General features: G+C 46.5%; 1 protein-coding gene across 1 annotated transcript in view; it reads right to left on the reverse strand.

Moving 5' to 3' along the window:
• Window positions 1–4,550: 4,550 nt before the first annotated feature.
• Window positions 4,551–15,694, reverse strand: part of LOC119972326 (xin actin-binding repeat-containing protein 1-like) — a 32,523-nt gene continuing 21,379 nt past the window's right edge. The window contains exon 4 of the mRNA XM_038808849.1: window positions 4,551–13,212. Coding sequence (XP_038664777.1) covers window positions 5,425–13,212 — 7,788 coding nt within the window. The 3' untranslated portion in view covers window positions 4,551–5,424. The remainder of the gene's footprint in view (window positions 13,213–15,694) is intronic.

A 15,694-nucleotide genomic window follows, 5' to 3' on the forward strand; every position in this document is an offset into this window, starting at 1 on the left:
CCGGATGGATATCAGCTCCCCACGAATCACTGCCTTCAGGGCTTCCCAGACCATCCCCACCTGAACCTCCCCCGTATCATTCACCTCGAGGTACCCCTCAATACTTGCCCGGACCCTCCTACACACCTCCTCCTCCGCCAACAGCCCCACATCCAACCGCCACAACGGACGTTGGTCCCGCACCTCCCCCATCTCCAACTCTATCCAATGCGGAGCGTGGTCGGAGATTGCAATGGCCGAATACTCGGCCTCCTCCACTCTCGGAATCAGTCCCCTACTCACCACGAAGAAATCTATCCGAGAGTAGAACCTATGTACGTGCGAGAAGAAAGAGTACTCCCGTGCCCTCGGCCTCACAAACCTCCATGGATCCACCCCACCCATCTGATCCATAAACCCTCTCAGTACATTGGCCGCCGCCGGCCTCCTACCCGTCCTAGAGCTGGACCGATCCAGTGAAGGATCCAACACCGTATTAAAGTTCTCCCCCAACCCCCATGATCAGACCTCCCCCTCCAGATCCGGGACCCGTCCCAACATACGCCTCATAAAGCCTGCATCGTCCCAATTTGGGGCATACACACTAGCCGTGGGTCAGTTAACTTCTGCTGACCCCGGAAACTCCCGCCAATAACCCGACCCCTCCCAAAGTGGGATCATCCCCCGATCTATCCCTCCTCCAGGCACCACTCCAGCGCGGGGAAGAACCAGTTAAGGCCCCGCCTCCCCGTCACCGTCTTCGACCCCCCAGCCCCGCAGCGCGGGAAACCAGAGGAACGCCCGCGCTTTTGCACTGCCCCACCACACCCTTCTGACGCAGCTCCCAAATAACAGCCCCACTCCATACCCCCAACCCGACATAGAATACAACAAACCCCCCCGACCCTCCCCGCAAGATACACAACTCAACCAATGCCCCACAGCAGAAAAAAACATAGCAGAACAACACCCCCATAAATAACCATATCAAAATTTCAAAAGTACAAAAAAAAAGAACATAGCAACAGCTGAATCCAGCGTTAAGATATTACAACCGACCCCACAACCCCAAACCCCTAGTTCAAGTCCAGTTTCTCCGTCCGCACGAAGGCCCACGCCTCCTCCGGGGAATCGAAATAATAATGCCGGGCCGAAAAAGTTACCCACAGGCGCGCGGGCTGCAACATTCCGAACTTTATCTTTTGCCTGTAAAGCAGCGCCTTCGTCCGATTAAATCCGGACCGCCGCTTAGCCACCTCCGCACTCCAATCCTGGTAGATCCGTACTACCCCATTCTCCCACTTGCTGCTCTTCACCTTCTTGGCCCAGCGCAGCACACACTCCCGATCACTGAACCGGTGCAACCTCACCAGCACCGCACGCGGGGGTTCATTGTCCTTAGGCCTCCTGGCCAGTACTCTGTGTGCTCCCTCCAGCTCCAAGGGCAGATGGAAAGACCCGGCCCCCACTAGCGAGTTCAGCATTATAGCCACATAGGTTGTCAGGCCCGACCCCTCCAGCCCCTCCGCAAGGCCCAAGATCCGCAGGTTTTTCCACCTCATGCGGTGATCAAGCTCCTCGAAGCGTTCCTGCCACTTCTTGTGGAGTGCCTCGTGCCCCTCCACCTTACTCACGAGGACCACGGCCTCCTCCTCTCGTTTAGTGGCCTGCGTCTGCAACTCCTTGATGGCAGCATCCTGGGTGGTCTGAATCTCCGACAGCCTTCTGTTTGTTTCCTGCAGAGAGCTCAGTACCTCAGCCTTGAAGTCTGTGAAGCAGCGCAGGAGAGCAGCAAGTTGCTCCTGGGCCCACTGTTTCCACTCCTCTGGAGCTCTGCCAGCGGCCATCTTGGATCCCTTCCCCCATTTTTTCTGGGGAGCTGCTGCTGCTTTTTCCCCCTTTCCACTTCGAGTTCTAGTCATGGACTGCGGGGTAAGTCGTTCAGCACACCTTCCCCCACCGGGAGACGTCGAAAAATTTCCGTTTTGGGCTCTAAATAGAGCCGAAAAGTCCGTTTAAAACGGGAGCTCCCAAATGTGTGGCTACCTACTTCATCACAGCCACCGGAAATCCCCGACTGGAGGAAGCTTTATGGAAGCCCCTAGCAAAAGCCCCCAGCTGACAACACTCCCCTGGGAGCAGTGTTATAACCCCTGCTCTTCCTGATATATATTAATGACCTGGACCTTGCTGTACAAGACAGTTTCCAAATTTGCAGATGATACACACCCATGAGGAGGATAGTGTAGAACTTCAGAAAGATAGAGACAAGTTGGTGGAATATTCAGACATGTGGCAGATGAGGTACAATGCCGAAAATGTGAAATGATTCATTTTGCTCGGAAATACATATATAATAGAGTGCACCATGAAAGGGGGGCACAAAAGCACAGGATCATGGGTGCTTCTGTGCATAAATCATAAATCATTGAATGTGGCATGTTAGGTTGAATGACCAATTAATAAAGTGTACAATATCATTGGCTAATAAGGTTAGAATACAAGAGCAAGGAAGTCATGTTGAGCTTGTACGAGTTCAGTCCCATCTTGAATATTGTGTCCATTTCTGGATGCCACACTTTAGGAAGGATATGAACGCACTTGAGAGAGTGCAGAAAAGATTCATGGGAATGGTGCCAGGGGTGATGGTATTCAACTATGAAGACATATTGGAGAAATTGGGACTGTTTTCCTTTGGAGAAAAGAAGGCTAGGAGGAGATCTTATGGAGGTATTCAAAATCACAAGGGGTCTGGACAGAACAGATATGGAGAAACTGTTCCTGCCTGTGAAAGGATTGAGAACGAGAGGGCACAGATTTAAAATAATTATCAAAAGTAGAAAAAGTGGCATGAGAAAAAGCTTTTTCATGCAAGGAGTTTTTAAGGTCTTGAATGCACTGCCCTTAGAGTGTAGCTGAGGCATGTTCAATTGCAGATTCCAGAGGGGAATTAGATTGTTATCTGAAGAGGAACAATATGCAGAGTTACAGGGAGAAGGTGGTAAATTGCTAATTCAAAGAACTAGTGCTGACACGATGGGCTGAATGGACTCCTGCGTTGTAACAATTCCATGATTAACCGTAGCTAATAGTTTTCCCCTCTCCTATTGGCTGAGAAACAATAACAAACCACCATTGTCACAATGTGCCAAATAAAACAGTTTGGGATGAAGTAGCAGCAGACAATCAGCAAAAGCCCTGGGCAGAATTCTCCGCTCGCGAGGCTAAGTGCCAGCACTAACGGAGAATCTATGGTAGTTCACGATGAGACAATCAGCGCGAACCCCTCATCGATTCCAGTTTGAATGCGGGATGTCCCAGCTGTGTAAAGGCTTGTGTTGGGAAGGGTCAGTTCTGGAGGGGCTAGTACCAGCGCTGCGTGGAATACCCAGGGATCGTGCGGAAAACAGCTGGAGAATCGCCGGGTCCCGGGCCGCGATGCACAGGGCTGACAAGCTGCACCTGTCACGCCAGAACACACGGTGCCGGCTGTGCTGGATCCCTGACCCGCCCACCCTGGCACTATAGTCCACCCCCTGGCCACCCCCCACCACACCCCTCAGCCCTAGCAGAAGCCCCCCGGCCAGTGGCACGGATCCCGGACTAGTGTGCCGGCACTGGACACTGTCCGCAGCCGGCACGACAGCTTCCCGACCACTGGGACCACACATGGGCCGTGCCACTGGGAACTCAACCCATCGGAGGTGGAGCATTGCGGGTGGGCCGGCAATGGGGTTGTGACTGCGAGCGGCGCGCGTCCCGAGGACGCCGATTTGGAGGAGGTGGAGCATCGCAAACCGGCGTCTGCCCTGCTTCCGGCATCAGAAGCCATTCTCCACCCGATCGCCAATCCCGATTTTGGCATTGGGTCACGGAGAATTCCGCCCCTGCCTTTGGGTCAAGCGCTAATGGAATAAGTGGCTGAGATAACAACTGCAGAGCTCTCACAGTCATTGATCTTGTTGCCATCCATTAACTGAGCAGTGAACAGGAATTGAACCCTGGAACCTTAGTTGAAATGTTTGGTTTCACAGTGGACAATGCATTTCCAAATGGAGGCACAGGAGCCATGTTAAAAAAAATGACATTGCGGCACTAAAAGATCAGCGCAGTAAATATCAAATTCAAAACTAATAATTAGAATTAGAACAGTACAGCACAGAACAGGCCCTTCGGCCCTCAATGTTGTGCTGAGCAATGATCACCCTACTCAAGCCCACGTATCCACCCTATACCCGTAACCCAACAACCCCCATTAACATTATTTTTAAGACACTAAGGGCAATTTAGCCTGGCCAATCCACCTAACCCGCACATCTTTGGACTGTGGGAGGAAACCGGAGCACCCGGTGGAAACCCACGCACACACGGGGAGGACGTGCAGACTCCGCACAGACAGTGACCCAGCCGGGAATCGAACCTGGGACCCTGGAGCTGTGAAGCATTGATGCTAACCACCATGCTACCGTGCTGCCCGGGAACAATAATAAAAGAACAAAATCCAGATAACCCTATAGTTCATATTGCACAGTCTGAAACAGTGTGTGCAAAAAAAGTCCAACAAAACTGATAGATTATTAAAAAAAGTTTATTAAGGCAGGCTGTGGAATAAAAAAAGAAGAAAATGTTTAGCAAACAGGAAGAACAAGTTCACAGGCAGAAGGAAACTAGATTCTAGAAAAGCTGTGTTGGATGTAGTTAAAATACAAGAGAAACTTGAAAAATATGAATAGGTATTCAATAAGGTAGTCTAATTACAATCACAACACTACAACTCTTCAGTAAAAACAGGAAACACTGGAGATATGCGACACACAAGGGGGTAATTTTAACTTTGAGAGAGGGCATGACACCGGCAATATTGGATTGTCCCCCAACACATGGTTTTTTGTACTATCGACAGGGAAAATGGGAGTGGTTTATAAAACGTGGCTTATTTGATAAGACACATTTTACACTATTGCCCAAAGTTAAAATTACCCCACACACCCCACCCGTGGAGTCCAAATGTCAAAGGTGGTGTTGAATCCAGGTGCAGCAGCATATGAAAACAGAATAGATGGTCAATATTGTGATCGCAAGCCCTTGGTCAAAGCTCAACTCTGGAAAGAATCTACACCTCAAACGTTAATCTGTCTTTTCTCTTTTCAGATGCTGACGGACTTGCTTTGAACTTCTAGATTTTCATTTCAAATCTCCACTTTTTTTCTTCTTCTGAAAGATTAAGAGTGGTTGGCACATATAGTGTGGATCCTCCAAGAGGAGCCTACACTTGACATGTTAGAGGATGACCAGACCCGCTGTGCATTTGCTGTACCTTTTTGGTTTATTATCAGATTACTAGCCTCATGGTTTCTTTTTCTTCCTAGCACTATGTGTCCTGTCCACAGTGTCGTAGGTTGCACTTCAAAGGAACCCAGTGTGACTCTTGAGATTTAAAGAGATTTAACATCTCTTTGCTGAATTGGGATTGCCATAGGAAACAAAGACCAGTCCACTTTCCTTAGCATTTGGATGTGAATCTTCTGCTAGATTCGCTGGGCTCTGCAGGTGCCTATTAAGAAGGGGAGAAGTAGCAACTTCATATCTAGGTGGTGCTTGAACTACTTCATATGTTGATGAGGTTCTGGACTCTGACTGCTTTGTGACTGTGGTTGAGGTTTTTGATTTGATAATTTTGTTCCCAAATCGATCGATCTCTTCATATTTTTCCATGACAGTCTTCGTACCAACTATCTCACCTCCATCAGGCCCTGTCTTGAACTCGACAACACTTTTGCTTCTCTGAGGAACTGGGCTCTGGGTTCTATCAATGGCATTGCCCTTAAATCCGCTTAAAGGGGTACAGCCAGTGGACACAATGTCATTGGCAATGTTGTTTCCATTCCTATTCTTTGCTTTGATTAACTCGCTGGTGTCACTTAGCATGGAGCTCTTACTGTACATGGACTGCTGCTTCACTGTCTCAGCTCTAGCACTCTGCATTCTGACACTCTGCTGTCCATTGCAAATAACTGAATCCTCAAGATCATTGCATGTTGTCACTTCTGGAAATCGGGGTGGAACATCCTGCTTGTGAGAAGCAGGAGACATGCATACACCCTCCCTTGATTCAACTGACAGGTCTTTCTTCAAGGAATCTGTAGGTTTCCTAGCTGCTGATTCGATGGATATGTAGGAAGGGGATGATGGAGTATTCGCACGGGCAGGAACAGCTGGAATATCCAACAGTGGCGTAGCTTGTTTCTCTGAATTGTTTAACCTTTCTTTTCCCTCTTTACATTCCTTGGCTTTTTCTGCACTTGACTTGCTGGAAACTAAGCTGATTTTCTTGATATTGTCAGACATGGGGCTTGGAGTAACTCCCAATGATTCTCCGAAAAGGCCAGAGAGTCCTGCAATGTCAGACTCCGATTTCAGATTGGAGACAGAATAGAGAGCCTTTTTAATGGACTCTTCAATGTGTAACAGCTTCGCCAATGTCTGCTCCTTCAGGTAGATGATCTCTGCACTTGCCCTTTCAAGATCTTCAAAAACAAGTTCCACGGGGGACAAACTTTCAAATTCATCCTTGGCTGCCCTTGGCTGCTTCTGTGGTGCATTCTTTTGCCGATCAATTGGTTTGATTTGCTTAACCATGTTATTCTTAGGGACCACCCACTCAGGCACATTCTCAAATAAACACTTCAGTCCTTTCACATCCACTTTGAATGTCTCCTCTTCAAACTCTTTCACTTGAGACAAGATCTTCTGCAGCTCGTCTCGCTTCCTCAGGTTTTCAAATATCTCCATCGCTGCCTTCACATTCCCTCGCATTATTTCCTCTTTGTGTACGGATAATCTTTTCCTGCGATCATCTTCAGTCTCTTTCCCCTGCTGCCGGCTTCCTCGCATTATAACCGTGTCTGACTGCAGGCTGTGTTGCTGCTCTGCGTACAACTGTTCTCCTTGGCGATTTGCAGCTGATACCTGGTTACTGAACCCATGCTGATCGACGCATCTTTGGCACTGGGTAATTTGTACGGGCGACACTCCGACTGACTGTTGCGGGTGCAGCTCTGTAGTTGCTTGAGGCTGTTGGTATCTCTTTTGTCCCTTACCCATTGGCATAGTTTTAACTAGGTTTGGTAAAGCAGGCTTACTCTCTGCCATTGTCACATCCTCTTTCAGACTGCTGGCTTGAAGACAGCTTGGTTTGTTCTGGGTGCCAGAAGGGTGAAGAGCAGCTTTAAATCCCTGAGACATTTCAGTACTCTCCGTGCTTTGCTCTAAATATGACTGCTTGAACCCCTGGACCTTTTCTGCCGCAGTCAATTCCTTTGGTGCAGTCTCTTGATCCCTGTTTATTGGGCCACTGGCCTCGACAAGGCTTTCAGAGCAGCTCCTTCCTGTCTGTTGACTTAGCCCTTGTGATACCATGTTTGCCGTGGGGTTGGTTATCATTACAGTCGGCTTGCTGGGTCCGTCCTTGCTTTGCTTATATTTCTCTTCTGCCAACTGCAAGGGAGTTCTGGTTAGTTTGGCAGGAGATACTACTGTCCTAGATTTGTGCTGTGATAGAGACAGCTCACAATGCTGTTCCAGCTGAGCAGCCTGACATTCTGACACAAGGGCAGCTTCCGTACACAGTGATGCTCTGGTAGGTTTTACTGGGGGTCTAAACTTTGGTGAGTTGCACGCTGCAGAAGGTGAAGGGTTTGAATTTGGCACGGCTGATGCATAGGTTCTTGGTTGGCTTGAAGCAGAATGGATTGCTTGTAAATGTTCAGGCTTCGGAGGCGGAATGGGTTTGCCCCCCTGCATTGGCAAGTGCCTGGAGGGCACTGCATGTGGCTTCGATGCGATAGATGGCTTGGGCGAAATGTTTCTTTCATGCGTCTTGGGCGGAAGAGGTGGTGGAAACTGGGAAGTAGCTGGGGATTTTGTTGTATCAGACTCAGACAGGTTGCGGGGAAAAGGCCTGCCCTCTACAGACGGTTGGTCGCAAGCCTCTCTCGATGGTACAGGGGACTTTGTCACTGGAACTGGAGGAGGAAACTCAGTGTCAGATTGTGAAAGCGAAATTTGATTACAAACAGTTCTAACACCACTTTTCTTTTGGCCGCATGACTGTGACTGGCCTGCAGTTCTATATATCATGGCAGCTTTAAAATCACCTTTGGAAACATTCATATTAGCTTTTCCCAGAGAATGGAGAGCTGCCTGCAAATTACCTCGGACCACGTCCTCTCTCTCGATAGACTTTTGCTCTGTCACTGAATTCTTTAAAGAATCTATAGTTGATTTTACGTCTCCCTTGATAATTATCGCCTGATCTGCCACTGCCCGATCTTCCTCCTCTAAGTTAGTGGGCGAGTACTGACCATGAGTCTGCATGTGTTCTGAAGCAGTTCCTATTTCGTCTCTGCCATTTTTAGCTATTTTGGTTAAATGTTCACCTTTCTGACCTTCATTAGAGCAAGCTGAATATCTCTGAATAACTCCTTGTTCCTCATAGGCACTGACCTGTTGAGTGTTCTGTTGGCCCTTCAGCTGGTGCGGCTGAGTGACAGTCACTTGGGCACTCGTTCTATGCCTTGGCATGGTGCTGACTTGCTGCTGGATGGATGTTTGGCTACTTTCCTTCACCTTTTCCACTGCCTTCTTGTACTGAACAGTTTGATGATATTGCGGAGATGCTGCTGAGACTTGTCTGCTACTTTTGAAGTGTTCCTGTGTGCTAGATTTGTGCTGGACTGTCTGTGCTTCAGCTGTAACCTCTCTAAGGCTCTCCATTGCTGCTTGAAGATCCTGACCTGTGGCGCTTGCTGTCCTCGCCTCTGACATTGCAAGAGATGAATCACGTGAATGGACAGAAGGTGCTGAATGCTCTCCAACTTTCACTCCCTTATCACAAGTGAATTCATCAGGTGTAACCAGAGTGCCTTTCGCACTGTGATAGACAACTTTTTCCCTGTTCAGCTGTCTAGTTTGATACTTTGCATTCTTCGGTGGCTGTAGAGAAACCTTAACATCACCAGTCACAAACTCTTCATTTGCCATACTAATGGACTGGGTTGCAGCCTGACCCAAGGACTGACGAACAGGATTGATATCACCACCTGATATTTCTTCTTTCCGAACAATATCATGGGCAGTCTGCGCTTCAGTCAAGAAGTATTTCTTGGTTCCTTTGACATCTCCTGGTACAATGTCATCTACCGTCCTTTCAATTTGTTCTCTACTCTCTTTCAAATTCCTTTTAGCACCTTTTACATCACCACGTACAATCTCCTCTTTCTGGGAAGAAACTGGAGGGTCATCAGATTCTTCTTCTCTGTCCTGGAGATAGTCCAATGTCCCTGATTCAATGCATGTTGCATACAGTTGGACATTCCCCCTCTCGTTCTCCTCACGTTTTACTGTCGTTGACATTGTTTGCTGCTTGGTGGAAGCAAGAAGACTATCGATTGTAGATTTTACATCTCCTTTGATCACCTCTTTTTCAACTACTTCATTTTGGAGATGACGAACTAGCCAATAAATAGTGATCTGAGCAATTCCTCTTTCAGTCTCTTGAATCAAAATTCCTTTTTTGACTTTATTGTCTTGTGTAAGAAGGCCAGAAATTTCATCAGCAAAGTCTTCTTCTTTCCTAAAATTAACTTCAGACAGGGAGAACAGCTGAACTTTGTTTGAAGAGATTCTCCCACTTACATCTTCCTTCAGCACAATGCCTTCAGAGAGGAGGGATTCCTTCTTTTGAAGTAACTGCCACAGAATTATCTGTAGATTGCCACCAATGACCTCTTCTTTTAGAATATGTGGAACATCCTGACTCATCAGTTGATATTTGGCCATTTTTAGAATGCCTATCTCACTTGATTCAATGATAAGTCCCCTTGATGTAATGGCATTGCAGTGGTAGAGAGTCTGTAAGCTTGTATGGACACTTTGTTCTGCCATCTCGGCAGTCTCTGTGCTACATTGAGCACGAATGAACGTGTCCAGGGGTGTTGTTTCAAATAACCATGTTGTAGATTTCACATCAGCATCTGTCACTTTCTCGTTGGTTTCTTTGTTCATGGAAGTATCCGAATCTTTTAAGCTGTCCAACGGTTGGGATTCAAACAACCAAGTGCACCTTTTTACATCTCCCCTCTGTACATCTTCTCGGTGAACAGTGTTCCCACCTGTGCCTTCTTCATTCTCCCCTTTCAAGGAATCAATCGGACGATTTTCAAACAGCCATGTTGATGTCCTGACATCTCCACTCTGAACATCGCTGACACTGACCATCCTTACGTACTTGCGGTTTACCTGCTGCTCTTCAAAGAGTTGCTTGCTTGCTTGCACATCTCCTCCTCGGACCTCATCCACCACTTTTATTCCTGGCTGTGCTTCATCTCTGATTGAATCCAAAGGCTGGGTCTCAAATTTCCACCGAGCCGCTGTTACATCTCCCTGGTGCACATCCTCCTGTGTAACAGCTCTGATCAAAAACACTTCATCCAGTGGCTTGATTGTATCCAATGGTTTGGTTTCAAAGAGCCATCTAGTACCCCTTACATCTCCCCTCATGATTTCCTCCTTCTTTGCGGTAGTAACTTCATGATATTGACCTTCTTTATCTCGGATTGCATAAAGGGGTTGCGTTTCAAAGAGCATGTTACATGATTTCACATCACCCGTGACAACTGACTCTTCCTTTCTTGAACTGAGTTTAATTACATCAGTTTCATCTTTTATCTGATCCAATGAGCAGGTCTCAAAAACAAACCTTTTGCCGCCAACATCACCTCCTTTTACATCAGCAATGGTGTTCTTGGGTGTGGTCTCCTCTGTCATTTCTTTAATGGAGTCAATTGGGCAATTTTCAAACAGCCAGGTGAACTTGTGTACACAGCCTGACCCTGACTGGGTGGCATCCACTTGCATGGATTTGAAGCTCTTTCCATTTTCCATCACGTCACCTATTTCATTGAGTGAGGTGCTTTGATAGATTTCTTTCACTCTTGATACATTCCCTGACTGGATATCCACCTCGCTTGTGTATCTGATATTCTTTGCCCCATTCAGCTCCTCAACCATATTGCCAATTTGTTCAGTTTCAAAAAGATGCTTTGTGGTCTTCACATCTACTCCTTTAACATCATCCAGGTTTGCACTGAAGACCTTCAGGTGCTGGTCTCCATTCTCGTTGATGCTGTCCAGTGCTTGTGTTTCAAAGAGCCACGTGTATGACTTGACATCGCCTTTTGGTTGAGCTTCATCCTGTGGCTTTGTCTCTAATTTTTCATACAAAGCATCCATTGGCTGGGTTTCAAACAGCCACCTACATGTCTTCACATCACCCTTCATCACGTCTTTGTTGTCAGAGCTTTGAATTTCTGTTTTATTTACACTGGCATGTATGGCATCAAGAGGCTGTGTCTCAAATAGCCATCTTGTTGTCTCCATATTGCCAGCTCTGATCTCCTCTTTGGTGATGCCTTTTACCAGTTCCACGGTTTTAATGTCTTCATCAAACTGATCCAAGCGCCGGGTTTCAAACATCCATCTGTAATGTTTGACATCACCACTGAGGACTTGTTCACGGCTTACTGTCTTGACTTGATGGCAGCGACCAGCACCATCCATGACGGCATAAAGAGGGGTGGTTTCAAAGAGAACTCTGTTCTCATTTACATTCCCAGCCAACACGCCAACCTGCCTCTCAGCAGTGATTTCATCTGAATTTTTAATGCTATCAAGAGGCAGAGTTTCAAAGAGAGATTTATACATTTTGACATCTCCATTCTGTATCTCTAATATCTTGTTGATATTGGAGGTCTCACTTTGTTCTTTGCTAATACTATCCAGAGAGCAGCTTTCAAACATATGAGATCTTTGCCTCACATCTCCCTTCTCTTCTTCTGTCACAACTCTCTTCAAGTGGCCAACTTCAAAGCTGTCCTTCAAACGTTCCAATGGCTGTGTCTCAAACAACCAAAGGCTGCTGTGCACATTGCCTCCAATTATTTGTTCTTTAGCAACCTCTTCTGATGAGTTTTCCTTTAATGAGTCAAGAGATTGAGTTTCAAAGAGCCAACACTTCTTATTCACATCTCCTCCTTCAATTACCCTCACGCTAGCCACGCAACTTGAGTCCTCGTTCTGCTCGTTGATGGCATCCAATGCCTGTGTTTCAAAGAGCCATCTGTTCTTGCCAACGCCACCTTGTTGAGTCTCTTCCAGGGAGATGCCTCGAATAATTTTTACTCTTGAGAAATCTCTATTAATGTTGCCCAAGGGTTGAGTTTCAAAAAGCCAGCGAGCACTTTGGACATTACCACTCTGTTGAATCTCCTCCCTGCAGATAGACTTGATTTGATGGATGTTCCCGACAGTATCTCGAATGGCACACAAAGGTTCTGACTCAAATAACTTCACTGTCTTGTTTACATCCCCTTTCAGTTCCTGTATTTCTGAGCGTAGTTGCAATATGCTGCTTTCTTCCACTGAATTGCTACGTCCCAAATCACCCAATGGATGGGTCTCAAATAACAATTTTGCACCTCTTACATCCCCTTTCTGTACAGGCTCTTTCAGGACTGCTTCTTGGAGATCATTCTCCTTGGAGTAGATTTGATTCAGCGAATCCAGAGGCTGAGTTTCAAACAACCACAGCGCTGTGCGGACATCACCCTTTGTTTGTTCATTTCCATCACTTGAGATCCCGGAAAATTCTGAATACTGGGCACTAATGTCATTAATAGTTTGGTTTTCAAACTTCCACGATGTGCTTTTCACGTCGCCACTGAGGATGGTCTCTTCCTCCTTCAGCTTCTTAGCTGATTGACGATCTCCAATAGTGTCCAATGGCCAGTTATCAAATATCCAGCGCATAGATTGGACCTCAGTCTGCAGTAATGTGTTGCCACTGCCACGTGCATCAGTTGCTAAAGCAGCAGCTGCCTGTTCAGCGTCCAACACGTCAGCCCAGTCCTCATTGACCACCTCTTGTAGGTTTTTCCTCAGCTCTGGGTGCATGTGCTTATAAAGCCTCTTCAATTCATTAATTTGGCGCTGCTGGTGAAACTTGACAAAGGTCTGGTGTGGAGGAGGTGGTATATTTTGAGGTTGGTCTTCCACTGTTATACTTGGCTTGATAGCAGCCTCGAGTATATCCGGCGGTGGAGGTGGTGGTAAAAAATCGTTCTCCAGGTTCTGAGTCCCAACTGATTGTTGGATTCTGTCCAAGGTCTGTGCCATCTTTAGTAAAACAAGGTTACATGTGAGGATTTATGGGAAGTACCTTGTGTTGCATCATGCAATTTGGTTTAGTATTGATGAAAATTCAAGCCAAACGGTTAATTGTGAATAATATTAAAATAAAAAGGATTGGCAGAAGCAAATGTTGCTGTAGCTTTCTCCAGCACTGTTGACACAGCTCATGCAGTGTGGATTGATGAGAGGTGCATATCAATGCACAGCAAACAGTTCTCAGCCCTGTTCTCTTCACATCACAGAAAGCAGTACAATAAATTATCCTAGCTATCTGTTTTCCTTCAAAAAATACAAGTGCCGAAAATGTCAAGTTTCCTCTAAACCAGGTCGGAATGATCTAAACCTTGTGCAGACTATGGGTGAGGTTACACTTGGAATGCATTTTAGGGACCGAAACGTCAAACGAACGTAGATGCTTTGGAAATGCTTGGAGAAAAGTGACAAGGATCGTTCCAGAACTAAAGTATAGAAATGATTCTGAACACAAGAGGGAGCATCATCCAGGATTCTCAGGTGGTAGTCTATATACTTGACACTTAGAGGGCTCAAAACGTGTGTGCTACAGCCTCCTGGAGAAAGGGGGTCAGATCGTAGCCTTTAGCTCTGTAGTCCTCTGGGTGTCCTACTACTTTTGCACCGATGGGTATCCAAAACCACTTTACATTGATGCAAATAAGGAATAAGGCAGCCTAAGATATCACAACAAGTAGATAATGCTGCTGCGAGCAGGCTAATTGGGACCGTGTACGAAGAACAACATTATAAGTAAACTATCTGTAGAACTGGAGATGAAACATTACACTATCAGCAAGGGTTGAGCAAGATAGAATTGGAGGTTAAAGGCATAAGTGGAGACAGAGATCAGACGGAAAAATAATGGACCTGGCATCGATGGAGGTCAACTGGCCAGGACTGAATAAGGGACATGTAAGTGTAGGTAAGTAGCATGGAGTTTGCTTAACTGATTAGGGGAATCGGAGACTATTAATGCAGAACTTCTCCTAATGAGAGTAAGTGGTTGAGCTAGAATCCAGAAAAGGGTATGTTTTTGTAGGGAACCCCACATTGCGCATGCGCCAACAGTGACGTCAGCGGTCAGCTGCCGCTGATGTCACTGCTGGCGCATGCGCGGACTGGCGAAAGCCTTTTGGCCAGCCTCGCTGCCGGGGGCGCCGGTTTTTTGCGCCGGTCTTCTGGTGGCACCGCTCCGGCGCGGGGCTGGCCCCCAAAGGTGGGGAGAATTCCCCACCTTTGGGGAGGCGCGACCCCTGAGTGGTTGGCGCCACTCCCCTACTCCGGGACCCTCCGTCACGCCGGGTAGGGGAGAATGCCGCCCCTGATCTTAGATGCACACAGTCAAACCACTCTGAAAATGTACTGGCATGTCAATGGAATGTCTGTAGCTATTTATGTTACGTGACAATAAAATCCAGAAATAATGACATCAGTGGAGTATGCAATAAATAGTAGTTCATGTTAACAGGAACCAGGGAGTACAATATCTCCTCAGTAAATTAGTTATTAAAACACAAAAACAATGATTGCTTTTGCAACCTATGGAATCCCATGACTAACTCGCCCTCTGCCACCTCTGTAGCTTACATGATATTGGGCTCGAATCTGGTGCAGGCACGCTGGGCTGAATAGCCTCTTTCTGCACCATAACCTTTCTGTGTTTCTATGGAATGATCTTGGTGCCTTTGATGTAAACTGGGTGAAGACCATATCAGAGAAGCAGCGGAAGTCCCACTCCTTGCTCGTCCAGAGTGCTTGCATATTAGTGACAGCAAAAAAAAGATGTCTTAAAGGAGAACCATCATCATTTTAGGAAGAAGGAAGACCCAAGGAGCTCAAATGTACATTTTAAAAATTTGTTTTTGGGATCTGAGTGTCACTGGCTGGGCAAAAATCTGTTGCCCATCCCTAATTGCCCTCGAAGTGAATGGCTTGCTAGCTAGGCCATTTCAATGAGGGACAGTTAAGAGTGAACCACATTGCTATGTGGATCTGGAGTCACATGTAGGCCAGACTTCCTTCCCTGAAGGACACCAGTGAATCAGACTTTTTTTTAAACAACAAAAATCAATGGTTTCAATTCCGAACTTTTATTGAATTGAAATTTCACCATTTGCTGTGATGGGATTCAAACCCAGGAGCCCAGAGCAAACCCTGCATCTCTGGATTACTAGTTCAGTGACAGTACCACTATACCAACACCTTCCCACTGCTGTCAGGTGCAAATGGTAATGTTTTTGGGCTATTATAGTGTTTTTGTTAATAGTGTTGATGAATGCTATTATAAAGCCAGTGACATTGGTCTTTTAATGACAAGGTCTCCCTTTAAGACATTTTTGTTAATCAAAATCACTGCAAATTTCACACACAAACAAACACAGGTGATGGTACTTCCAGGTCAAAGTGTACCAGATTTTATACAATATTAAAACACCACAGATTACTTCTGCTA

The sequence above is a fragment of the Scyliorhinus canicula genome, chromosome 10 (genome assembly GCF_902713615.1).
Source record: "Scyliorhinus canicula chromosome 10, sScyCan1.1, whole genome shotgun sequence".
Taxonomy (NCBI): domain Eukaryota; kingdom Metazoa; phylum Chordata; class Chondrichthyes; order Carcharhiniformes; family Scyliorhinidae; genus Scyliorhinus; species Scyliorhinus canicula.